Consider the following 26,482-nt stretch of genomic DNA (forward strand, 5'->3'; position numbering starts at 1 on the left):
ACTGCAAATGCCCTGGCTCTGGGGAGGGAGAGAGAAGGGGAAGCACAAAATCCATGAGGGGTCCGAGGCTGGGGCGTACTCCTTACCAGAGCTCTGGTTGGGGGGCAGCAGTCATAGGCTCCACTCTCTCAGGCCTGGGCCCCTTTCCAATACCCTCACATGGACAGCTTGGGGCTGGGAGAATACTACCTCCACAGCCATGAAGAGGGGCTGAGGGCAAAGAGTGGGTTCAGATCCAGGGTCCAGCACTGGCCAGCGAAGAGCCTCTGGACAGGCCTGGTGTGTGGAGTCTCTGCCGGTTTCCTCATTTGGGAAAAGAGTTTAGGCATAACAATGGTGAGCCCCTGCCCGCCTCTGGGCTGTTTGGGAAAGCACCCTGGAAACAGCAATACCGTGCAGATGTCTGTCCTCCTTTGCCTGTGCGGCAGCCCCTCCTTGAGGCTCTCCCAGCCCAGCATCCCCCGTTCTCTGCTGCCACAGTCCAGCTGCTCTGCTTGGGGTCACATCCCTACCCTGCTACTAACGAGCTGTGTGACCATGGAAACACCACGTACGCTCTCTGTTGCTGGTTTCTTTCTCTGTATTCCCACCTCTTTGATTGTCACATGATCAGAGGAGTCGAAACAAGGCAAGTTGTTGGCCAGAGGTCCAGGGAGAGGGAGAGGGGAAACAGGTGGAGCGCAGAAGATGGCAATGAAAGTATTCCGGATGGTAGTATGACGACAGGCGATTTTACGTTCGTCCAAACCCACAGAATACAAGGCAAAGAGTGGCTCCCAGCGTAAACTATGGACTGCAGTTAATAATAATGTGTCAGTGTCAGCTCATCAGTTGTAACAAATGTCCTGCCACTATTGCAAGATGTTAATTATAGGGGAAATTGGGGGTGGGGCGGGGTGAGGGGTAAATGGGGATTCTCTACGCTTTTCATTTATTTTTCTGTAAACCTAACAGCTCAAAAAAAGGAAAATCTGTTACAAACAAAACAAAAACATGACAAATGGGGAGCCTCCATGAACAGTGAGGAACCCTGGAACCTTCCTTGGTGTTACCAGCCCCGCCTCAACGGTTTAGGCGGCTGGTCCCGGCACCACCGGAGCCCAGGGCTGCTTCGCCTCCCCGGTGCGCGCACTGACAGCTCTGCGCTCTGCAGAGCAACGACCCTCCCACCCGCGACCCCGACTCAGACCTAGAGGCCGAGGATTTCTGAGGTGAGAGCGCCACCTGCTGGTCCTACTCAAGCTGCCCTAAAAGGCAGTGACGGTCGGGTCTGCGTCCTCGTCCTGGGGGGCTGGGGGCTTGACTTTCACCCAGGGCCGTCCGCGAATCCCTAGCGGCACCACTCATGCAAACACGAAGGTCATGTATGCGTTGTCCAGGCTTGTCACCAGGAACGACACGGGAAAGGTCAGATCTCGTGACTTTATTACGGAAAAGTCCCAAAGTGCTCCAGCGCAGTATGGGTCAGGTCAGGTGGGAGCCCGCGGGACTCAGGTTACCTGCGGTAGACTCCTGGCTTTTGGTGCCAGCACAGGAAGCCTTATATGACATGATGACAAACACTTACGAGTGTGCCGGACACTATTCTGAACACCTTAGCGGGTCATCCTCGTGAAGAACATACAAGGTAGATACAACTGTGGTTCTTTCCCGTTGTGCCAATGACAAGGCGGAGGCACAGAGAGGCTAAGTAACTCGCCCAGGGGCACACAGCCGGAGAAGGTTCGTGCTGAGATTGGATCCGGAGTCCAAGCCATGACCCACCTGCCAGGCCACTCTACCTCTAGTTTGCTCATCTGAGAAATGGGCTTGCCGACCCCTCCCTGCCTTTCCAGCGCATCTGGGGCTGAGGAAGCCGCCAGTTGCACACGGGCCTAGGGCTGCAGCTCGTACTGGCCCTCGGTGGCCGTGTGGAAGTCCTCGAGCACCGAGTGCAGGAACTCAAAGGTGGGCCGCTCCTCAGGCCGGCTGCGCCAGCACTCGGCGATGACGCTGCTGTACAGCTCGGGTGGGCACGAGTCTGGGCGCGGCATGCGGTAGCCGCGCCCCAGGTTGCCAATGACTTCGGGGTTGCTCATCCCTGGAGGCGGAGGGGACGCAGCTGAAGGGCGGCAGGGTCCCGCCAGGCACGGACCGCCATCTCCGCCCTCGCAGCCCGGCTGGTGCCACCTTTACGCATCCCACCATTTACTTTCCATTGCTTGGAGAACAGTTGGAAACGAGGCTGTAGATTATCTCAGTGCGGGACAGTTCCTCCTGGGTGGGACCCTACCTCGCTTACCTGTGACTGCGCGGCACACAGGCGAGCATCACTCACTGCGTAGGTACTTGGTGAACAGGCCCCAGCCACCCCCCCCACCCCAGAGGCTGCTAAGAGGCCCCAGCCCTCCGGGCCTGAGGCTGGGGGGCTGGGGGTTGACCCTCAAGATGGGGCTTTGTACACAAGGTGCAAGACCAAGGGAGGGGTTGAGGGCAAACTAGTTGGAGGAAACCTGAGTTCAGACCCCGACCTTAACTGAATTCCAGGTTTGGGGGCTCACTGACCTCTGCTGGATGAAGGGGACATAGCTCTGTTGCCAAGAGCAACGTTGAGGAAGGGGGTGGAAGCCCCGCCCCCAGAGTGGCACGCTTGGGTTTCTGTTTCAACCACTGGGCTCCATTCTGACGTGCAGGTGGGCAGCCCCAGGCACTGAGGATGGGACATCTGCCATCACAGTCACGTCAGGACAGCCCTGAGCAGTAGAGTCACTGCACGATGCAGCCGCCTACCTGGGTAGGGCACACGCCCGTACGTGATGATCTCCATCAGGAGGATTCCAAATGACCACACGTCTGCTTTGATGGTGAACACCCCGAAGTGGATGGCCTCTGGGGCAGTCCACTTGATGGGGAACTTGGCCCCTGTGAGACAGCCAAGAGCAGTTTTGTGAGGCCGTGACTGACTGCCCCTGCACGCCCCCCGACGCCCTGCTGTCCCTCCCCTCCACCCTGCCCTGCCTGGCGGAGTTAGGGCAGCTGTGCCAGACACAGATGCATCCAGGGAGTCACTCCGACCCCTAGGACACATGACCAGGAGTGAGCAGACCCTGGGGGTCCGCAGCATGAAAGGACAAAGACCACCCCTGTCATCCGCTTTGGATCTTTGCCCAGTGGGTTTCATTGGGCAACCAGCACGTGTTTCCGTCTGGGATGGAAGATTCCTTTGGCACCTCCCCTGAGTCTTGTTTACTAACAGGAACCCATGGCTTGGGAAAGTCATGTAACTTGTCCCTGCATTCATCCTCTCCTGCAAAAGGGAAATGGTGACACATGACTCATATACCTCCTAGGGTCACAGTGAGGAAGGAATTCAAATCCTGCTGTCCACGAGGCCCACCGGATGGCCCTGCCCTTGATCACCTGCACCTTGCCTGGCTTTATCCCCTGAAGTTCCCTCAGGGAACGAGTCATGTCGATCCCTCTCCCTTATCAGGCGATGAATGTGCTGAGCTAACATTGCTCACTAACTTGCTGGATGAAATGTATTTTGATCCTTTCAAATCCTCTTGTGAAGAGGGTTTTTTGCCAAAGTTTTACAAAGTAAAGTAGAGTGCCCGTGGAGACCCCAATTCAGGTATTAGGTTTTGCCGCTCATACTTTAGAGCAGTGTTTTCCAAAGTGTGTTCTGTGAACCCCTGGTTCTGTGGGAGGTTCACAGAAGTTACGTGGAACAAGTATTTGGGATTCCAATTAGTTTGGGAGACCCGAGGTGAGGCACAAGTACACTGTTCCTTGGCTGCAGGACTTCTCAGTGCCTTTAATATGCTGCTGTGGGCTGGGAGTCTCCAAGGGAGGGCTGGATGGACTGGGCGGTGTCTCCAAACTCCCTCCCTCACAGAGCTATTCCTCCCGAGGCACCTGTGCTCTACAGAACACTTTAGGGAAAGGCTGGACTAGCTGGGGTCAAGGCCAGAATTGCATGACAAGGAGTCCAAAGGGACTTGGGGGAGTTGGGAGGCTCTGCTCACCCTCTTGGGCAGTGTGCTCATTGTCGGTGATCCGGGCCAAGCCGAAGTCGCCGATTTTGCAGCACAAGGTCTCAGACACCAGGATGTTGGCCGCCCTCAGGTCGCGGTGGATTGAATTCATCCGCTCGATATATGCCATTCCTTCTGCAATCTGAGGGAATGGGCCCCACGGTGAAGGCCAGCACCCCTCGGGGAGAAGGACTCCGGCCACCCTCTGCGTCAGAGCCAGGGGCTCCGCCCTGCTTACCCACCTCTCCTCTCCTTCCAAGGGTCTGCAGGGCAGGAAGGTGGCAGATGGCGGGCAGGAGAAAAGGAAGGAAGGGGCGTGAGAGGAGGGGAAGGCAGGAGCTTGGGCAGAGGGTTTCATTTCCTCGGCAAGTTGCAAGCACTGGTCCTGGAGCAGGGAGCCCTGGATTGCAATCATTGCTTAAGCTCCTCGGGGGAGGGGGAATCACTGCCCTGACATGGAACGTGAGGGGATGGGTCTCCAGGGCCCCAGGGTTGCGGTGAGCATTACGTGAGACCGGTAGGAGGACCTAACCCAGCAGGATCCTGACGGAACAGAAGCAGTGAAAGAAGAGAGTTGTTTCTGTCCCAGGTCACCAGCATTGGGCCAGGAGGAGCTGTTTGTCCTGCTCTTGTGCCGTTTAGCCAAAGAAACTAACTCAGGGTTTATTCACTGCACTCCCAGTGGATGGGTGAAGAAACTGAGGCAGAGAATAGAAAGCCAATTTACCTCCTCAAAGCCAGCACTGGAATTGATCCCACTCCTACTTAGGCTTCCAATGCACTGGTTTATTCATTTATTCATTCATTTGTATATTATATCTTCATATTTATTCCTTCGCTAAGTCATTCCATCATACGTATGTGTTGGTATGGTACTGTGAGGACTATAAGGCTGATACCAAATATCTTATATCTGGACAGCATTTAGCAGTATTCATCCCATTAACAAATATGTACTATATTGTATTCATGTATATATGTACTATATGAGCGGTATTAGAAATTTAAAAAAAAGGTCTAGCAGGACCCAGATCTGCTTTCAAGAAGCATCCACCAGGCACGATGCTAGGGGAACACATGACCAAGGTGCTCTCTGCACTTTCTCGTCCAGAAAAATTGAACAGAAGTGACCTTGACCTGGGTCGTGAACGTTGATTAGGATTCTGCCAGCTGAGAAGAGAGGCAAAGGCATCCCGGGCAGAGGGGACAGTCTGGGCAAAGGCTCCCAGATGTGACAGGACAGGGGGGAGCTGCTGTGTGGCTGCAAAGTGGGGCACATGGGCTTGTGGTTGGAGGGGAGCTTGGCATTTCATGCCTTAGAGCCGGAAAAGGAGCGCCCAGGAGGCGGTGAGTGTGTGTGTGTGTGTGTGTGTGTGTGTGTGTGTGTGTGTGCGTGTGTGTGTGTGTGCACGCAGTGAGGTGTTAGCTGCTCGCCTGGAAGGTTCTGATTTTCTTGTTTCCTAACCTTCAGGTTCTTGACCACACCTACTTAGAAACTCAGGTGGCTTTTCGCATCTTTTGCCTCTGGGTGACCCAAGATTTCCCAAAGGATTGACTAAGAGACAGCGGAGAGAGAGAGAGAAGGAAAAGAACGGGGGCAAAAAAGAGCGGGCAGGCTGATCACTGCGCTGTGCTTTGAAACCGGTCACCAGCATTAATTTTCCGAGATCACCTCACCAGCCTGTTGGACCCGGCCTGTGCTCACCTCGGTGGAGAGAAGAGGGGTGGTGACCTCAGTGCCTGTCCTGATATTAAGAGCAGATAACAGTAGAGGAGAAGGTAGATGCAGGAGGGTGCCTCTCTGCAGCAGGGTGTGTGTGTGTGTGTTTATGCGTCTCATGGGCTGACCACAGACCGGAGCTTTTCTGCTAAGTGTTCCAGTTTTAATAGATGCACTCTTGGAGCCACCAGATGTGCTTTGCTGCCGGTTAGAACCCTCAGCTAAAATCCCCGGGGAGGAAAGACCCCTCCTCTTCCTTTTGCTCTTTACCTCACGCCGTCTGAGTCTACAGAAGGCATCTGTGGGCACCGTCTGAGGACAGGCGAAGTCACCACCAAACACGGGCCTACCGTGTGGCATGGAATTCGTGGGAACTCTCTGGGTCTCCCACACCATCCTTTCCTCCCTCTCGTCCTTAGCAATGGAACCCACCTCGCTCCTTCACGGCTGCCCAGGATAAAGACTACACTTCCCAGGCTCCCTTGCAGTAGGTGTTGGCTGGTGACCGCTGGCCAGGGGGCTGGGAGAGCAAGGGTAGTGGGTGACTTTGGGGACGCGTCTCTAAAGGGAGGGAGGTGGGCTTCCCCCCCCCGCCCCCCCACTTCTTCTTGCTGACTGAGGAGGACAAGATGCTAAAGTGTGAGCAGCCTCCCTGGGTGGGAAGACGACCTGCTAAGACCTGGAGGGTGGAAGAAACCTGGGTCCCTGCTCTGAGGAATGGCCCCGCTGCCCACCCCAGACTGCCCACCTCTGGTGTTCACACATTTAAGCCATGATGACTTTAGGCTCTCTGTCCTTCACAGCCCAGCCTAAATCTAATGGACACAACCTCTAAATATTTGATCTTGTTAAGCCATGGGGACGGAGGAGAGGGTCTGGGGGCCTGGCCCGCTGCACTCGGTTCTCACAAACCTGGGCCGACATGTCGATCAGCCTTGGGAGGGACAATCGGCTACCTTCATCCGTCTTCAGGAAATCCAGCAAGCAGCCTGAGGAAAGAGAAGTTGCAGGTGCATTTGTGCAGAGTGACCCAACCCTGGCTGGGCCGGCCTCTCGGGGTACGGGCTGTTCCCCACCTGCGGCAGGAAGTGGGTGGCACTGGATCTCTAGTGCCCAGAGAACAAACCCACCCACAGCTGCAGGTGCCTCTGCTCTACAGAAACTCCCATCTCAGCCCTCCCAGTGCCCAGGAGGTGCTGATCTGCTACCAGCTGCTTGGAGGACGTTAGGTCTCAGCCAAGTTCAGGGTCATGCAGCCAGGGAACCGGAGCAGAACCTGCCCATTCCCGGACCACATTCCGAAGAATCTTCTTGCCCCCTTCTCCGTTTGTTGGCAGAGATTCTTCCTCCGAGGACCAAGGGCAAAAGAAAGCACCAGAACAGAGAGACCCGTCTCCTGGGTTGGTGCAGGGAACAAACGCAGCTCCCCTTTGGCATCTAAGAGTTGGGGGATGCTCACCACAGGGGTGGCTATGAGGTGAGCTGGGGAGTCAGGTGCTCAGCGTGGGCCCCCTTCATGACGACCTTTAAGGAACTGTATTAGCACAGCACGTTAGGATCTGACCAGAATCAGTGTGCGGTCAGGGCCACAGGAGGGGTGAGAAGGAACCCCTGCCCCGGGAGAGCGTTACCACACCATGGACCTCAGAGGCCATCTCGCCCGACCTCTCTTCATCCATGTTGTAAAATGCTCATAGGGTTGTAAAACGTTCTCTGGACTAGAACCGTCTCTGGACACCCAGCCTACTGTTCTTTGGACTTTGCCTCGCTCTGTCCTCCCCAGGGGGCATCAAGCAGTGCCAGGCACAGAAGGTGCGCTCCAAAAATGCTGGTTCAAGGGCTCCTGCACTGAGGACACCGCTCTGTAAGGACCACTTATCCGTCTTGTTCTCATCATCCTTCCCTCCGCCCCCCACGCACATGGAACACCCTAGACCTGAAAGATGTTGGCTAACCGATCCAGCCCGTGGCTCAGTGATCTCCTGCCAAGGTCTCCTGGCCAGGCAAGCCCATGGCAGCAGATCAGCCTCAGCCTTCTTGGGCCCCCAAGCCTGGACTCCCACCCTCAAGCCTCCCTGCCTCTGTCTGAAGGATGCAGTCCCGGGCAGGGCACCACCTCTGGCCATGTACTCGGTCACGATGTAGATGGGCTCCTTGGTGACCACGGCGTAGAGACGGACCAGCCTCTCATGCTGGAGAGTTTTCATCAGGTTGGCCTCACCCAGGAAGGCTTCCGGAGACATGGTTCCCTCCTTCAAGGTCTTGATGGCCACCTTGATGTTGTTTTTGTAATAACCTGAGCCCCAGGGACAGAGAATGAAGAGGACATTCAGAAGACCCAGAGGCTATGGGAGGTGATCCCTTAACCAAAATCGACATAAGCTTCCAGGAGCCATCTCTGTTCTATAGATGGGGCACTGAGGCCACAGCCGCCCCCGCCCTGCCCCCAGAAGTGGTCCTGGGCTGGAATGACAGCTCCTGAGACAGATGGATGTGCCTGCTTACCTTGCGGGATGCCAGCTTGTCCCAGCCTCCCCTGCCAGATGGGAGCCCCAGGCAGTGGAGGAACTTACCCGGCCTGGGAGGGGGGCCATTTCACCTCCTTGCCCCTACACCCGGGTCTGGGGTGCATCTCTTGTCCTTTAAATAGGCTGCCTCCTACCCCTACGTAATGAGTCTCTTCTATCACTTGATAGCTTCAGCGTGGCAGGGAGCATCACAGCCCACGACAAAAGCATAGAGAACGCAGAGGGGGCCTGGAGCCTCCTTCCCCCTTTCTGCGCCCTGTGATGTTTCCCTTACAGCGCCGGCACCTGCACACCCCCACCCCCACCATGAGGTCCCCATCCACACTGAAGGGAGAAGGCAAGTCATGGCTCAGACTTGCAACAATCCAGGTGGAGCTCCTGCCAGGGGCGCCTCAGGCACCAGTCCTGGGTGCCAGAGGATTGCGGGGGGTGGGGGGGCAGCAGGATCCCGCCGTGAAATCATGCCCATAGACACGGACCTTTCCGGGGATAAAATAAAGCACCTTGTGCTCTGAGAGCGCCCATGCTGAGTAGAGGAGTGGCCGTCAACTGTAACTGAAGGTGAGGCCACAGGAGTCCAGAAGTTAAGGGACTGGCTAGTCTCACAGCTGCAAGTGGTGGCTTTGGTCTGTTACCAGAGTCTTGGGGCCCCTGGTTCACCGCTCACCACGGTTAACATGCTGTTGCCACTCTACGAGTTAGCAAGGCGTTCCAGGTCACACACAAATCAATGGCAAAGGCAGCTCTGGGCAGCAAAGAACAAAGGAGGGACTGGGCTGAGGGGGTGGGAGAGTTGGATTCTACTCCCGCTTCACCATCATGCGCGGAACAGCCGAGGGCAAGTCACTTTAGTGTCCTATGCCTCCATTACCTCATCTGTAAAATGGGTATATAGCCGCAGTCCCTTCCCCCTCATAAGCCTTTATGGGAAGCACGATGCCCTGTGCAAATCCCGAGACTTCTGTGCTTCAGGACGCAGGACAGGGAGACAGCGGCTCCCGGCGTGACACATACTCACCCATCCAGACTTCGCCAAACTGCCCAGACCCAAGTTTCCTGACCAGCTTGAGAGACTGCCGGGGGATCTCCCATTCATCCTGGGCCCAGGGGTTCTGGAGAGCCAGGCTCACACAGGGTTGCGTCAGCCTCTGGCACAAACCATCCCCTTTCTCTGCATTAGGAAAGAAGAGGTGGGACTGGAGCCAGACTGGTCTCATTCTCATGGGAGCCATATCACTCCCAGCTGTGTCCCTGCCCCCTATTGCCCGCCCTACCCCACCCCCACCCGTCGTGCACACACCACACACACGTAGCTCTCTGCATTCGTTTTGCACTAAGCAAGGAATGCTATCATTGTCTTGCTGTCTCTAAGACCGAAAATACTTGTTACTCCCCAAGTGCTCACAGCCAGAGGGGATTAGGGACACAGAATGTGAATCATTATGTTGACAGTTGTCAACTCCTTAGGTCCAGCCTTGGGATAGTCCTCCACCCCTGCACCAAGATGGCGACGGTAATTCACACCATCCTGAGATCTTAGTGATAGGGAGATACAAGGGCTCCTCTGGTACAAGCCCCCCAGGCGCCCTCACCAGACGCCCCCTCTTACCAGAATAGTGCTGCACCAAAGCCTGCAGGGTGGGGAAGGTGTTTCGGGGGGAGATGTAATAGCCGCCTTCATCCAGGGAGCGGATCTTATAGTGTTTGATCACCTCCCCCTGGGTGGTCACATCCTTCACAGACAGAGAAAAGGCACCTGGAGGGTTAATAAAGACACACACATGAGAAGCAAGGCATAGAGGGAAACCCAGGACCGGGATTTGGGCTTCATTCCAATACCCTGGAAAAAAGTTCCCCAAATTCTGCTCTCCATTTTGACCACTTCCATCAAAAGTTATCTTTTCCTTCATCTCACCCTCCACCCTCCTGGAAGCCTTTCCTCTCTGCTCCATCTGACTCTGTCCTTGACGTTCCTCCCCAAATCTCTCAAAACTCAGCCAGAGAATCCCAGAGCTCTGGAGCAGGCAGGACGTTATCTTAGCAATCAGGCTGTCCCCCAACTTGGGCCCTGGGGCTTGCGGACCCTTTGCCATGGGATATTGAGAAATATAGAGTTGTTGGAGGGACTAAGAGACTGACTCATTCATTCATTCATTCCAGCTGAAAGGCTGACCCTACCCCACATGCAATACTAAATTACAACCCCAAGCACCCCTGTCCATGGGGGAGAACATAAGACACTCCCCAGGGGTTCTGTTCAAATCCATACACACAACTAGGTATTCCGTCTTCTAGGTGAATGTAGCAGATGCCAAGCGTTAAGAGCAATTTAGGTGGCAAGAGTTTTCAGCTGAAAAACATTCCACGAACTTGATGGTTTTTATAAAGCGCCTCTCTCCAGCTCTCTAGGCACCACACTCCTCCACTCTTATTTGGAAGATGAGGAAGCTGAGGCCCAGAAGGGGGATGTCGCTTTGCCCCAGGGCCCTCCGCTGGCCAGCGGCAGGCTTGGGGGCTCCCGTGCCCTTCCTAAGGGCTCGCCTACCTCGAGCAGTACCAGCCCTCCCCGCCAGGTGTCAGGCTTGGACACCTCTTGTCCTGGGTGTGGGCGCTTGATTTTGCTCTGCGGTGTTTGTCTTCACGCGTCTTTCCTCCCCCATCAGACCATCAGCCCATCTCAAATCCCTTCTCCCCTAACCCTTGGCCATTGCGCCTCTCTTATTGCCCACCTGCAAAAGGATGCGGAGAAGCCTTGCGCCCCGCGGCGCGCCCTGCCTCCGCCACAGCCCGCTCCACGCGCCCGACCCCAGCCCAGCCCGCACGCGGCAAACTGTGGCCCCGACTTCGCTCCGGGTGGGTGCAACGTGCCCCGGTATCTCAGGAACCAGAGAGTGGCTCTAGTGAGTCCATTCATCCGCGCATCACCCTAGCGAGGAAGGGAGCTGTTCTCCCCGTTCCCTCCGCTGCACCCTGCTTGCGAATCCTCTAGATCAGCCAAGGAGACCGGGCTCTCCTCCAGCAGGGCTGCAGAAGCTCGGATTTAGGGCCTCTCTCTTGTGTGGGCTCCTCCTAGGGACTGTCCCGAATATCTATTTACAATCTGGCATTCCTTCCTCTTAAAGGGGACTTCAATCCTTGCGGTTCACAAAATCTGGATCCCCTTGTCCTGTCTCCACGCTGCGTGTGGGCTGCGCTGGGCATAGGCAAGGCTGGGCTCCCAGAGATTGAGATTTCTTAACACTGTAAGGACCACCTGCCCTTGAACTGGGAAACTAGTCAGTCCTCACACAGATACCAATTAAATGAAGCTTGAGAAGCTAAGGGATGTCCTGGAGGCCTCTCGGGGCTAGAACTCGCTCCCTGGCTTCTGGGGGCAGTGTTCCTTCCCCATCTCCCATCCTCTGTCTGTGGCCTCCAGATGCTTTGGAGTTCGGTGGAGTGTGTGCATGTGTATGCAGGGATGTGTATATGTGCGTGGGGTCCTGAAGCCTCAGCTCCATCTGGCCAATCCCAGCCTGGACTAGCTGGGGAGGGGGGCAAGGACAGGAGGAGACAGCCGTCACCCTTAGAGACCCCTTCCTCCTTCACACTGAGGTTGGGGACGCCCTTTCCCTCCAGGGGGTCCCTTAGCAATAGGCAATTAAAACATCATTTCCGGGTGAAATGACGTGATGTCTGGGATTTGCTTCAAAGTAAGAGTGGTGGGTGGCGATATAGACAAAACGAGATTAGCTGGGTTGATTATTGTTGAAGCTGGGCGTTGGGTACAGGGGCTCCATTATACTATTCGCTTTACTTCCATATGCATTTGAAATATTCTACAGCAAACAAAACACTTATGTCATCTCTAATGATTCCCATATTGTTTCTTGGACATAGGTGCCCTGCTATTCAGATGGAGTAGTGGCAATATTCTAATATGTATGTGTATATAATTTAATGCATCCATGGGTGCATTTCCGGAAATTCTGCACAGAGCACCCCAACGCACCATTGCATCCCTCCACCTCCCCCACCTGGTTCTGACCCTTCGAGGGGCAGTGAGCTGTGGGAGCTCCCCTGAGCCTCCGGTGGGTTGTAAGCAGCTCTCTTTGTCCAGCTTTTGCTGCTTTTGTGTTTCCAGTCACTGCAGTTCTCAAGCCGTGGATGGAGCTGAAGCGTAAGCCAGCGGGCGGGGGAGGGGGTGGTGCTCCCACCAGGAAAGCCCTGTCCTTTCTCTTTGCCCCAACACAGGGGGGCCAGGCTCACAGCCCGGCCACCCTCTCTCCCCTTCACCTCTGATGTCGCTGCTGCCACCTCCTCTCCTGTAACAGGTCCCTCTGTACAGTGTCCTGATAACAAAGGCTTTCTTCGCCCTAGCGGCAAACGTGTACCAGGAAGCATATATAGCAAGGTTCATAGCAGCACGGTCACAACAGCCCCAAACCGGAAACAACGCCACGCCCACCAACGTTAGCGTGGAGAAATAGCAGTAACTTATGGAATATTCATCTACTAGATTCCGTATAGCAGTCAAAGAGAACTCTTGCTATCCTCAACAACACGAGTGAGTCTGTTATGGGCTGAATTGTGTCCCCCCCACACACAAATTCCTGTGCTGAAGTCCTAACCCCCAGTACATCAGAGTGTGACTATCTTTGGAAATAGGGTCTTTAAAGAGGTGATTACATTAACATGAGGTCATTGGGGTGGGCCCTGATCCAATATGACTGGTGTCCTTATAAGAAGAGGGCATGAGGACACAGACACACACAGAGGGACAACCATGTGAGGACACAGGGAGAAGACGGCCACCTACAAGCCAGGGAGAGAGGCCTCAGGAGAAACCAGCCCTGCTGACACCTTGATCTCAGATTTCTAGCCTCCAGAGCTGTGGGAAAACACATTTCTGTTGTTTAAGTCCCCCAGTTCCTGGTACTTTGCTTCAGAAGGCCTGGCACACGAATACAGAATCTTACAGTGTTGAGTGAAAGGAATAGGACACACACAAAAACTAAAATACTATGATTCCATTTGTATAAAGGTGAGAAACAGACAAAACATGGGTGGTAAAACTAGAAAGAAAGATAAGGAAGGATTTCCATCCAAGTCAGGACAGTGGTGGCTTCTCTGGCGGGTGGGGAGGTGAATCAGAAAGGGGCACCGGTGGGGCAGGGAGAGGGGCTCTGGGTGTCTGGAATGTTCTCGCTCTTGTGGTCACACGGGTGTTTACTTAGCGTGACTCTACGTTTATAATTATGTACTCATTTATAATTTATGCAATTTTTAGATGTGTTTTATACTTTATAGAAGAAAGAACTTTGAGGAGGAAAGACAGAGAGAAAACTAAAGACAGAGAAAGAGAAAACCCAGTGACTTGAGGGTGGTGGCAGAAACGTTCTGCTGGGTCAGTGGGTTTGAATCTGTGAGTCCACCAGATCTCAGTGATCACTGCCCCGTCCTTGTATATCACAAACTTATACCTCATGGGCTCTTGGAAGTGTCTTGAGTCACAGCCTCTAGCTGAGATTATCTCTAAGGATTCTTTCAGCTCCCAAATCCTTTGATTCCAGACGTGGCCCGGGGTCACACCCCCTCTTCTGCCCCCGCCAGCCTCAGCACCCCTGCTGACCGAGGCAGTGCGAGACCAGCTCGAGATGGGAGCAGCTCTCGTGCTGGGCACATTTCCAGCGGGGCCCTGGGAGAACTGTCCATGTGTACAGCCTCACGCTCAGTTACCGGATACCCATGGGCTGTCCTGGCTGTCCTGATGTGGGAGGGACCCCCTGGGGTGGACGCCGCCAGGTTCTCCTGCCTAGCACCCCACACACTGGCCCCCTTCCAACTCCCAGAAGCAAGGCTGCAGGTGGGGCTCCCGGGCTGCACAGGGAGGGAAGCGGAGGCCCAGGCTTACCTTTGCTGGTTTCGCTCTCTCTAATAAGAAAGGAGCCGGCCTTGTTGATTGGAGCCAGAAGCTGCCTCTCGGCATCTCTCCGGCAAATTGATCTAAAGAACCACCTGGAAAAGAAAAGCACAAAGGCAGACAGACCTCAGAGAGTGGCCACACTCCCGGGGATATTGTCGCCCAAGTCCCTTCCCTCCAGAGATGAAATGTGTTCCTGTTGCCAACTTAACCCTGAGCTGAGCCCCTCACATTTTGATACATGAAATACCCCTCGGTCCCCTTCCCTGCTGTCAGCGATGGACTTGGTGTTTTCTTGAAATGAAAGGAGAGCAGTATTTGGTGCCTTGTTAATTTTGCTCTGGGAGAATGCACCTGACACCTTCCCTCACAGCCCACCCTCCTTGGGGTTGGGTCTCTAGTGCCCCTTGAGCACAGGCTGGTCAGGGTGGATGTGCCCACCCCACACTGGTCCAGGGACAGGCACAGGGCCGGGCGTGCTGGGCAAGGAGCCCTCCTGGGGGCGAGCATCGCTGGATGGGAACACTAGACGAGGTGGCAGACCCGTGCCAGCTCGTGAGTTTGACAGACTCTGAGCTCCTTCAGGGCAGGGGTCATGTCATAATGGGTTTTGCATCCTCCCCGGTCCTGGGCAGAGCTGGGGCTCTGGCTCTGTTTGCTCAGGGCACTAATGTTCGAGGCCCTGGCTGGTGCCGTGTGCAGGTGGGTTATGAGGATGCTGGGGTGGAGCTGTCCCCTAAGGCCCCCATCCTGTGAGTCTCCCGAGGTGCAATCCCTGAGCCCTGTCCTGGAGGCAGGGGAGGAGGGTGGCTGATCAAGGCGGTGGGACATGGGGTCGTCTCTACCAGGTTAGCCAGGAAAGGGGCAGCTCCCATTTTACAGATGGGAAGGGTGAGATGGGCTCCCTGAGTGACACCCTCAGTGTCACACAGAGATTTAAACGTTGCTGGGACATTAGACAAGCCTTTCCCAGCGGCACCAAGTCCCCACCCCTCTCCTGCCCCCTCTGTGCCAGGTTCACACCCTGCTCTGCTATTTAGATACTTTCTGGCTCTGCCCTGAGCAGACTAGAAGCCCCCAGCACACGCCTCTGCTCTGAGGGGCCGTCTGTCCACCTACTTTTCCACTTCCAGGGTCTCTATTCGGGTCACAAAGTTGCTGGGCACGTAGCCTTCTCTTCCTGTGATGAGAGACTTGGCCAACCACCAGTCTCCAGCTCTAGGTGGGAAAGAAAAACAAAAGAGGTAGTGGCTCCCACAAGGCTCTCTGGGCAGCTCACAGCCCACAGCATCTCACCCCTGGGAGGCAGAGGATTCCAGAGGCAGGTGGTCGGGCAGAGGGAGGGAACTGGGGCCAGGGGCTCAGTGATGCGGGGTGTCCAGGTCATTCCAACTCGCCAGCATCCCATGGGCCCAAGATGCTCCTGGCCCAGGGGAGGAAAGGGAACAATGCAGCCTCTGGGGGAGGTTTGTCTCCATAGCCTGATCCACCCACGAGGGCCCCAGTCCTCTGGTGAACCACCTTCCTCTCGATTAATGGGACACGTATAGGGTTTGGGGACTGAGTTTGGACTGGACGGGAAAGACAGAAACAAGGAGGGCTGTGGAGGAGAGGACCAACCAGAGCCCACAGATGGTCAAAAGGTCAGGGCCTTCACACTTTATCGCAGAACATAAAGAAATAAAGGAGCTCTCAGCCTCCACAGGACCAGCCCAATGTGTGAGAGAGTAGCTTTAGAGCAGTTTCTGAGAAGAAACTCTGGATAAACTAAAGCTGAATTCACGGGTAGGGTCTCATGCGAGAGCTTGTCTGACAAGGGAGACAAATCTGGACACAACAGACTCCAGCCCAGAGCTGTGATGGAGCAGCCAGGCAAGCGTTGTGAGCATCAGGAGGGCTTCATGGAGGAGGTGACGTTAAAGGTGGGTTTTGAAGGAAGAGTAGGGTTTTGACAGCAGAGCAGGAGGTAGTGAATACGAACCCCTACTACTGAGTGACTGGGCTGGGCTGGGGGGCAGGGCACTGGAGAAGATATTCTGGAGGCAGCCGTGCAGGGCGGTGGGTTGGGGGAAAGGTAGGTGGGCCGGGGGTGGGGTCCTGCAGTCACAGGGACGGTGTCCGGGACACTTACTCCTTCAGGATCTGCAGCTTCTCCCCCTTCAGCATCTGCAGGTCCCGGTCGTTCACGGCTTTGTAGTCATACAGGGCCACCACGAAGTGCTCCTCTAGGGTGAACAGGGAAGAGGTGGTCACTGCTTGGGCTGCTAGAGTGATGGTAGGGGCTGGAAAAATCCCAAAGATCTAGGGAGATCAGCTGTGTGGACCTGAGGGACGCAGACCCACGTCCGGGAACCATCCCTTATCACTTCGGAGGCCATGACCCTCCCATCTCTTCCCCTTCTCCCCCTGCCCTCCCTGCCTCTGTTCCAAGGGGAGTAGTGGTCTCGGAACACAGCAGCTGTAACTTGGACCTGTAACGGTACCCAGGGCCCTGTCACAGTGCTCTGGCTGGCAGCACCCAGACGAGCTGCTGGTCCCTGCAACGGAGCGGGCTCCGGAGCTTGGCTTATCGTCTTTCCAATGACCTCTGCTTTTCTGCACAGCTCTGGGGAGCGAAGACCCCCCGCCCCGAAAAAGGTCACCTGGAGACCACTTAGCGTCCCCAGAAGTAGATGACTCAGCTTTGTCACCAGAGTGTAGCTGTTCACCTCCCCTCGGCGGGAAGGGGGGCTGGAATAGATGACAGAGGCCGCCTCCGGTTCTGAGATTCAAGGTCTTGTGCCAAAGGCAGTTGCTTTTACTTCCTTCTCCTGGACTTCCTTCCTGGAGATGCGAAGCCCCCGGCAGGAAGTAAGGATCTCCCCTAATGGTAATTAACCGTGATCCTCAGCACGGATAAGAAACACCAGGCACCAGGTGAGGCCACTAACTGGGTTGCAGCTCTTGACTGACAGACTCTGAGCTCCTTCGCGGAGAGGCCCCATCGTAATTAGTTTTGCATCCTCCGCAGTCCTGGGGCAGAGCCGGGCTCTGGGTTGTTTGTTCAGTGCAGTCGTGAGAGTGCTCTAATGCCTGAGGCCTCCCGGTGCTGGATGCAGGTGGGTTATGAAGATGCTGGGGCAGAGCTCTCCCGGAAGCCCCATCCTGTGAGCCCCCTGCCCCGGCCTGAACCCCCGAGGTCATTCATTATGTCACCTCCACAGTCCGGCCCATCAGAGTGGAAGTGGAGACCAGGGGTGGTTAGAAGGCCGGCAGGGGGCCTTTGAAAGTGGGCTGGGAAACTAGATATGGGAAACTCCATATGGAACAGAGCAAGGGCTGGGATGCAGAGCCATCGGCCTTCGCCCGTGGAGGTTGGGAGCTAGAATTTTTGAAAGCCACGGTTTGACGATGCTGTTTGTATTTGCTGTAACTCTTTTGGTGCTCGTTCGTAGTTTGTAAAGTCTTTTAAAAAAAAAAAAGCCCACCCAGGCTCAGGTACACTAAATGAGCTGGTGCTTGGCTCCTGGAGGGACACCCCCTAAGGGCAGGTGAAGCCTAGGGCACCTCACTCAGCCTCCCCCCAGGCCTCCTCCTCTCCGACCCTCGAGGGCCCATCTTCCCCAGGAAGCCACTCCCATCTCGGCCCCTCTTCCAACTGCACGAAGCCAGGGGCCCGGAGGTCGTGGCCAGGGGAGCCTCAGCTGCTGAAGCAGCCCCTTCTTACCTTGGTCCGGGTGCCTGGTGTCAGGAGGGGGCGGAGCCGGGTGATTAAACACGACCTAGAGTGGAAATGCACGTGCTCTGTGTTAGGTCACGGCCCCGAGGCCTGGGCAGGGCAGGAGGGGTGAGACTGCTGCGTGCCAGCTGGAGGATCTGGGGGAACCTCTCTGCTGGCCCAGGAGGCTGCACAGGTAAATTCTACACATGCTGCCTCAAGCCTCAGGTGCCAGTGCCACGTCCCACAAGCCGGGACTGCCTGCCCAACCACACATGTGGCTGGAGGAGGGGTACGTGGGGATGCCCCAACTTCATAAGAGGCAGCTGTGGAACTGTGGGAGGAAGCCGTATCACCCAGGTTAAAATCCTGGTTCTTCTTTAAAAGAGAAATTGCAAAAGAGTATTTGCTCTCAAGGGAAATTATTTTAAAAGCATATTTCCCTCAAACTCAACAGATGTATTCCCAGGTATGTACCCTGTAGAGAAACTTTTGCACCGGAAGGCTCCCAGAAAAAAAATTAAAAAAAAAAAAATCGTTGAAGTGTGGAAATCACGCTTTGACCAAAAAAATAGACGAATAGACAAACTGGAGCGAGTCATGCAACGAAACCCGGGGCAAGTTCGTGGCTACAGCCCCAGGCATCCCCATGGATAAAACCCACAAACGTAACAGAGATCCAAAACCCACGTCTCGGACAAATACATGCTGTCTGATTCAAATGATTTAAAGTCCACAATGGGTAAAATCAAACTGAAGAGTGTTTAGAAACACATACATATGTGATCACACCGAAAAAGCGAAGCTAAGGAATGATACACACTCTCAGGATAGTGGGACCCGGGGTGACGAGGATAGACTGGGGGCAGCAGACAGTCTCAACCGGTCACCTTCTACTTCTGAAGATGACGGAGCTGTGCTGGCTCTTCATTCTGTTCTTTGTTCAACTTGACATATGCGTTACAAATTTTTTTTTTTTTTTTTGTGGCCACGCAGCATGTGGGATTCCCCCGCCAGGGATCGAACCCGTGCCCCCTGCATTGGGAGCATGGAGTCTTAACCACTGGGGCCGCCAGGGAAGTCTCCAAATATTCTTTTTGTATTCCATATTTATTGAACACAATTTTGAAGTAGGATTTTGCAAAACGGCATGTATAGCGTGGTTCCATTGACAATATAAACATGTAATATAAATAACCCTCAGAAAAGGGGTCTGGAGGCAGAAGCTCTGAAGTGCTAACTCCAGGTATCATTGGGCAGTGGAATAATGAGTATTTACGATTTTTTCCCATAATTAATAGATATGATGTGACTTTTAAAAAAGTTCAAAACCTTCCAGGCTCTACTACTTATTAGCATATAACGAACACAGTCGAAGTTGGCGTTTTCCCAGTCGATCATTCATTCATTCAACAAACATTTCATTGCTACCTGCCAAGCCCTGCACTAAATTGGGACACGGATAGATAAGATTTCTCTAAGAAACAGGATTGGCAATCCCCCCTCCCCTCCCCCATCAGGTCACTGTCAGAATAAAGCAATGGCCAGTCGAATGTGCTGGTGAGGGTTGGGGGACCCAGGCATGACTCCCAACTGACCCAAACCAAAAGGGGGTAGGTGGCCGGGCGGGGGAGACACGAACATCATCATCTAAAAGTGCCTCTTTGGGAATGCTACTGTCAAAGGGTGCCAACCGTTTTGTGAACAGACCAGAACTGCATGACAGGCTCCATGAGAACTTGAGGGGCCCCTCCAGTCCTAGGCTGCCTTATCCCAGGATGGCAAGCTGCTTGGAATGCCAGCAGCAGTGCCACGAAAGGGACAATGACCATCAGGAGCTTCTGGGCAGGGGGTGGGGGCAGCAGATGTTGCTAAATGCCCCAGACCCCCCCTCGCCCCACCCTTTCTTCAAGTTGACATTTTTGATTTCCTTTCCTCTTCAAGCCTGCCCGTGTGCATTGAAAACTGGCTAAGGATTACCGGGAGCCCCCTAGGCCAGGTCCTGTGCCTTGCACACCTGCATATGGTCACGTCCCCATCAGAAAGGCATTCTTACTGTACCCATTTTACAGATGCGGACACTGAGGCACAGAGGAGTTAAGTAACCTCCCTGGAAGCACACCGCTCATAGATTTAAGCTCGGCAATCTGGCTGCTAAGCTTGGTACTATGCCACCACTGCGACGTGGGTGGTGGTGGCAGTGGGAGGGGTCTACTTGTTGGTGCCCCGCGTTGTCCAGAGATGGCGCTGGTGCTGGCTGCAGACGAGCCGCGCAGGGGAGCTCCGTGTGCCCCTCTCCCACCCCTCCAGCTGCGCACAGCAGTCACTCACCAGGGGCGGCAGTGGTGGGGCCTCTTTGCCCTGGGTGCTGGCCTTCTCGGGGCTCCATCTGCCCTTCCCCTTCTCCTTGACCTGCCTTTTGCTGCTCACCACTCCCATTCTGTCAGAGAGCACACAGAAGATTGGCCATGTGAGTAGGTTTTCAGAGCCTCTGCGCACAAGAGTGTCCCCAAACCCCTTCTGGTTGCCGATTAAAAAGGTGGGGAAGCAGGGGGACAGAGAAGGTCCAAGTCAGAACATGCGGTCAGGAGGGGCTTGGCTGGGCTAAGCTTGCCTCCATCTTTTTTCCCAGAGCAGGAAGAAGTGGCCCAGAGAGGAGAGGCTCCTGGGTTTAGGACACAGAGATGGTCTGGCCTGAGGAAACTACCAGAAACCGCCAGGGTGGATCCCAGGCCCCTGGGGGTAGGAGCCTTGCCGTCTAGAAAGAGGCTGACCAACGTGTCTGGTGGTCTGGGTTTCAGTCTTCACTTGGGAAAGTCACATTCCCTCTCCCGGCCCACGTTAGAACATTCTGAGGTTCTTTCCAGCTCAGATTTTCAGGTGAGATGCTGTAATTTAGGTCACAAAGATAGTACAGGCATCTAATGCCAACTTTTCAACAATATCAGGGAATCTTCTTGAGAGGTGAGTGAAATACGATCAAGATTTTTCTTGGGTAAAGAATCTTCAAATGACAGATGTGGGAAAGACCCCGGGGACCACAGCCAAGAGCATCGCCACTTCACCACCACCCCCATTCCAGGGCCGGCTGTTCAAGGAGAGCTTACTCTTGACCAAGAACTTCACCTATCTTGTATCATCCTTTCAAGTCTCTAAAATAAGTGCAAGTAGGAGGTCTGAGATGTTACGCAGCTGGTTCCCGGTCAAAGAGTCAAGCGATGCAGAGCCAACTGTGGAGCCCTGGCGGACACTAGACCACCACACTTACCCACATTTTGGATAACAGATTATGGGGTTGTACTAGGAAGCGCTGCTGACTTTTATCAGGGGACTATTTAATATCTGTTTATATGATAATTTTCTTCTTTCATTTGTTGATGTAATGAGTTATGTTGATCAATTTTCTGCTACTGAAACATCCTTGCATTCTGGAATATAAGCTACTTGGGGGCTTCCCTGGTGGCGCAGTGGTTGAGAGTCCGCCTGCAGATGCAGGGGACATGGGTTCGTGCCCCGGTCCGGGAAGATCCCCCGTGCTGCGGAGCGGCTGCGCCCGTGAGCCATGGCCGCTGAGCCTGCGCGTCCGGAGCCTGTGCTCCTCAACGGGAGAGGCCGCAACAGTGAGAGGCCCGCGTACCGCGAAAAAATAAAAACAAAAACAAACAAACAAAAAGCTGTTTGGTTACAGTGCCTTAGTCTTTTTGATACACGGATGGGTCCTATTTGCTAATATTTTATTTTGAATGAAAATCTATATTCCTGAGCGTGATTGTTCTATAAGGAATTAACCTTAAGATGATTCTGGCTTCATAACATACCGGAGATCTCTTCGTCTTTGTTCCTATGATCTTGAATTGTTTAATAACATTGGGGTTATCTGTTCTTTAAAGACTACATGGAACTCAGCTGGTAAGTCATCTGTTCCTGGGACCCTTTTAAATAGTAGATCTCTAAATAAATTTCCAGTTTCTTCCACAGGAATTTGTTGCCACTTTTCCTCCTTCTTGCACCACTTTGATAATTTATATGATTTATAGGACATCTTTGATTTCCTCTCCATTTCCAATTTACTATGAAGTTTTACATCGTATTGTTTTGTAATTATTTTCATCTCTTCTCTTTCTTGATTATGACTTATTTGATGTTCCCAATATAAATTAAATGTACTTTCAATAATTACAATTTTTAATTGGATAACATTATCTGAAGGTTTCTATGACCAAACAAAGTCCTACCCTAGCTTTAAAATTATGAAAACGGAGAGTAAAATCAAACCTGCATGAAAGTGGAATAGGAATAGACATATCATCAGTGACACATAATAATTAGAATGCAAACAGATTCCAGTACATACGGAAACTGCATATATGAAAACAGTGGCATTTTAATTCAGTGGAGAGGTGAGGGTTTATTTTAATAAAAGGTATTGGGGAAATAGCTATCTACCTAGAACAAAATACAATTGGATGCCAATCTCACGCCATATTAAAAAAATAAATTCCAGGTGTATTGAAAAAATATATTAAAAATTAAACAATTTTAATTGGAAGAAAATTTAGGAGACCATACATATGACGCAGAGCTTAGAGATAACAATTGACAAAGATGGAATAGCTAGAAGCTGAGAGAGGACAAAAAGACATATTCATAACAAAAGGACAGATTCATAAATGTTAAAGGTACTACACAGTAAAAGAAACCATCATGAAGATCAGCAATAGATTGGGGGAAAGATTTGCAAAGCATATGGCAAACAAATGTCCACTTATACGCAGAGGTCATGAAATTTGGCCAGAAGTATGGGTTTAGCATATAATCTACTTGATACAAAAATGAGTAAAAATTATAAATAGACAATCCATCCAACACAAATCCAAATCACTAAATAGGCATGTGAAAAACGTTGAAATTACTTACCAATTGGAAAATGCAAATCAAAGTTACAAGAACGTTGCATCAATAAGATGGGGAAATATATAAGAGGAATGGTAGAGGGAAGAGATATGGGAACATATGTATATGTATAACTGATTCACTTTGCTATAAAGCAGAAACTAACACACCATTGTAAAGCAATTATACCCCAATAAAGTTGTTAAAAAAAGAAAAAAAAGAGGAATGGTAATACCAATTGTTGATGGTAAAGAAAAGGAAAATTGTGTTTTCTTACATTTCTGGTACAAAACTATTTATTATTTCATCTGTTCTTTCCCACTCCATTTCTAAGATGAAACCTCTGTGACGTCTGGGATCTTTGCATTATACGTTGTTAATCCAAATTGCTAAAACAGTGCCTGGTACAGAGTAAGTGCTTAATAAATATTGAACAAATAAAATATGAAATATTGCCAAACTTGTAGAAAGCAATCTCTCAAGTTCTATTAAAAGGAAAAACTACACATACCTTTCGATTTACAATCCCACTTCCAAGAATCTCACTGTGTACTAAGACATCCTTATATAGGAATATATGAGATACAAACACGTTTATTGCCACAATAATTGTAGCAACAAAAAACAAAACAAAAGAAACTTTGTAACTGCTCACCAACTGGGGAATTGTTGAGTAAATCTGCACTTTAAAAGTCTCTAAAATATTATGCATCTATCAAAAAGAACATGTTAGATCTTTACCAGCGAGGCTAAGAGGAATTGCTACAACATATAGTTAGGTGGGAAAAGCAGGATGTGAAGAAGTGAGGCTGTCCCATATTCGGAAAAACCAAAGAATGAGACAAGAAACCCCTATGTAGGCACATGCACGTGTTTTTATATTACATGGAAATAGGTTTGGGAGGGTAAACACGAAGGTGTTTACTTTGGTGATTGGTGGAGGAGGTAGAGACAGAAGGGGAGGCAGAGACAGAAAGGGAGGAAGCACGCCCACACCCAACAGAAAAAACAGCAAATTAAAAAAAGTGTGTGTGTGGGTGTTAATGCAAAGCAGGACTCCAAAAAGATATTTCCTAAAGTGTTAATATTGTTTATCTCAAGTAATGAGACCTCGTGTGAATTTTACCTTCTTTCCTATGATTTTATGTATTCCTTGAATCCTTTAACAGGAAACATAATCTTATTGGTACAAGCAGAAAATGAAAAGAGATGTGAATGCCTTGCCGGGGACCAGAAGGGGCGTAAGGCCTGGACTCGGGTCAGCCCCAGCTCTGGAGAATGGCTGCCTGGGCCTCAGGCCTTTCCTCCCTCTCCCACCCAGCCTCCTGGCGCAATGAAGCATCAACCAGACTGCCACCAATTTTAAACTTCCTGGGCAGACCTTTATGTCCACTTAAATAGCAGAACTGAACATCTACATAACTTGACAGGAAGTAAAATTCCTCAGATTAAATCACCACTACTTACACTTCCTCGTCCTTTGACTCCTTAGCAGTGTGTATGCAGATGCTTTTCCATGGGTTTTATAAACACACCGGTTCTCTAGGGTCCCTCCACCCCAGAGGCTCTGACGGGAGCCTGAGTTACCCAGGAAGCCATGTGACAAGCAGAGCTGTGTCCGCGTGCTTGGGCTGCCACCCCGCTGTGATATTTTAGCAGTTTCAGGCTGGGTGGAGCCAGGAAACAAACGCAGCGTCCACGCAGAAGCCCAAGGCAACACGTGCGGCTCCCTGGGTGTTCAGGGGGCTTTGCTGCACTTAGAGGGCACTGGCCTCCTCCCAGCGGTGAAGGATGGATGGGAGAAGGATGTGAGTTGTGTGTGTGTGTATGTGTGAGAGAGAGAGTGCACACACGTGCACCTGCGTGTGTCTGTGAGTGCATGACAGAGCAAGCATGTGAATGCACCCGTGTGTGTGTGTGTGTGTGTAGTGCAGGGGGTAGGGGTTAGAAAGAGGAGGGGATGTTGGGGGAGGCGACCTCTGCTTGTTTATTTGAAATGAATTAGACGCCCCTGCCCACCTTAACCAGAGCAGGGAGATCAATGTAGGCCCCCGGGGAGACGCTGAAAACCTGAAACAGGGGCTTCCCTGGTGGCGCAGTGGTTGAGAGTCCGCCTGCCGATGCAGGGGACGCGGGTTCGTGCCCCGGTCCGGGAAGATCCCACATGCCGCGGAGCGGCTGGGCCCGTGAGCCATGGCCGCTGAGCCTGTGCTCCTCAACGGGAGAGGCCACAACAGTGAGAGACCCGCGTACCGCAAAAACAAACAAACAAACAGACAAAACCTGAAACACAGCCTCAGCCTGGCAGGGGATGTGGCAGAGGCAGTAACTAAAAATAGAGAGACTGGAAAGCCTTTATTCACAGTGGCCAGCATTTCACAGGATGAAAGCACTTGACATGTATGATTCATTCAATATTCATGTAGCATCCATAGGGTGGTTACAATTACAATAAGTCCGCTACACACGAACGAGTTCCTCTCCGACAGCGCTGTCGTAAGTCCAAAACAGCCTAGGTACCCAACTAACACAGTCGGCTATATAGTACTGTACTGTAATAGGTATATAATGCTTTTCACACAAATAATACATAAAAAGCAAACACAAAAAATAAACATTTTCAATCTTACAGTCCAGTTCCTTGAGACGTACAGTAGTCCAGTACAACAGCTGGCACCCAGGGGCACGTTCGCGTCTTTGAAAGTTCTCAGCTTGACGGCTCGTATGTAGGGGACTTAACTGTATTCTCATTTCACAGCTGAGGATGGAGTGGCAAGGTGGCTTGTTAAGGTCACACTGAAGGTGACAGAGCCAGGTGCTGGAGGGGGTTCTCAGCCCCCACGTTGCCCCCGACCTCCCCGCCCAAATCAGGTACATGGGTGCCCCGCCTGGGGCTCCATCCCCTGGGCCCACAGCTCAGGCTCAGACACAAAGTCCTCTCCTTTGTGGAGGCTGCACCTGCCTCCAAAGCCCTCCTGCCGGGAGGAAAAACCTCTAGGGAGCTGCTGGATGGGGGAGGTCTGGAATTCCAGGCAGAGCCTCGTACAGCCATCTCCCTCCTCCCTGGCTCTGGGGGGAGTGGGTGGTCCAAGCAAGCTGGGCTCAAAAGCAAGCCACGAATTGACTGTGTGAACCTGGGCAAATCACATCACCTAGGCTCAGTCTCCTGACCTATAAAATTGGGAAGTATGAAACTACTCCCCGTTTTCATACATAAAGACTTCCTGAGAAAACATACTCAAAGGTGAATGCCGAAAAAAGCCAAACAATGGACTTTCTTGTTTGGGGGTGAAGGGGCAGTTCTGTTTCTGTGGAAATTAAACCAGGTTTCAGTGCACTTTTCTGCTTGCAATGCCCTATGGGTGCGATTCCTTCATCCCGATCCTGGCTTTATGGAATGCCATATCTTTAGCATGTTTTTAAACAAAAACTAATAACGTGTCAATTATGTCTTGCCTATTTGGCAAATCTTTGTCTATTTTTAGCCTTTCACAGATGTCTTTTAATTACGCACTTACCCATGATTACAGGCGTAATTCCAATGACTACTTGTGTCAAATTAGGGGCAGATGCACCAAAACATTAAAACAGTTGTGCATACACTATTACCCAGATGAAAATGTCATCCTGCCAAGACGGAGCTGTTGGCAGGCGGGTGGCAGTCCATTCCCCAGCTGACGTGCTCAAGTCCGAATTCAACACATGGAAAATGTTTGGGGATGTTGA

The 26,482-nt window shown here is 52.4% G+C and overlaps 1 protein-coding gene across 1 annotated transcript in view; it reads right to left on the minus strand.

Moving 5' to 3' along the window:
• Positions 1-1,413: 1,413 nt before the first annotated feature.
• BLK (BLK proto-oncogene, Src family tyrosine kinase) overlaps positions 1,414-26,482 on the minus strand; it is a 45,506-nt gene continuing 20,437 nt past the window's right edge. Inside the window, exons 2-13 of the mRNA XM_024761407.1 lie at positions 20,195-20,303; positions 17,873-17,927; positions 16,298-16,391; positions 15,286-15,384; positions 14,158-14,261; positions 9,874-10,020; positions 9,283-9,435; positions 7,853-8,032; positions 6,649-6,725; positions 4,008-4,158; positions 2,770-2,901; positions 1,414-2,080 (exon numbers count right to left, since the gene is read on the minus strand). Coding sequence (XP_024617175.1) covers positions 1,875-2,080; positions 2,770-2,901; positions 4,008-4,158; positions 6,649-6,725; positions 7,853-8,032; positions 9,283-9,435; positions 9,874-10,020; positions 14,158-14,261; positions 15,286-15,384; positions 16,298-16,391; positions 17,873-17,927; positions 20,195-20,302 — 1,506 coding nt within the window. The 5' untranslated portion in view covers position 20,303 and the 3' untranslated portion in view covers positions 1,414-1,874. The remainder of the gene's footprint in view (positions 2,081-2,769; positions 2,902-4,007; positions 4,159-6,648; positions 6,726-7,852; positions 8,033-9,282; positions 9,436-9,873; positions 10,021-14,157; positions 14,262-15,285; positions 15,385-16,297; positions 16,392-17,872; positions 17,928-20,194; positions 20,304-26,482) is intronic.

The sequence above is a fragment of the Neophocaena asiaeorientalis genome, unplaced genomic scaffold (assembly GCF_003031525.2).
Source record: "Neophocaena asiaeorientalis asiaeorientalis breed wild unplaced genomic scaffold, Neophocaena_asiaeorientalis_V1.1 scaffold635, whole genome shotgun sequence".
NCBI classification, from domain to species: domain Eukaryota; kingdom Metazoa; phylum Chordata; class Mammalia; order Artiodactyla; family Phocoenidae; genus Neophocaena; species Neophocaena asiaeorientalis.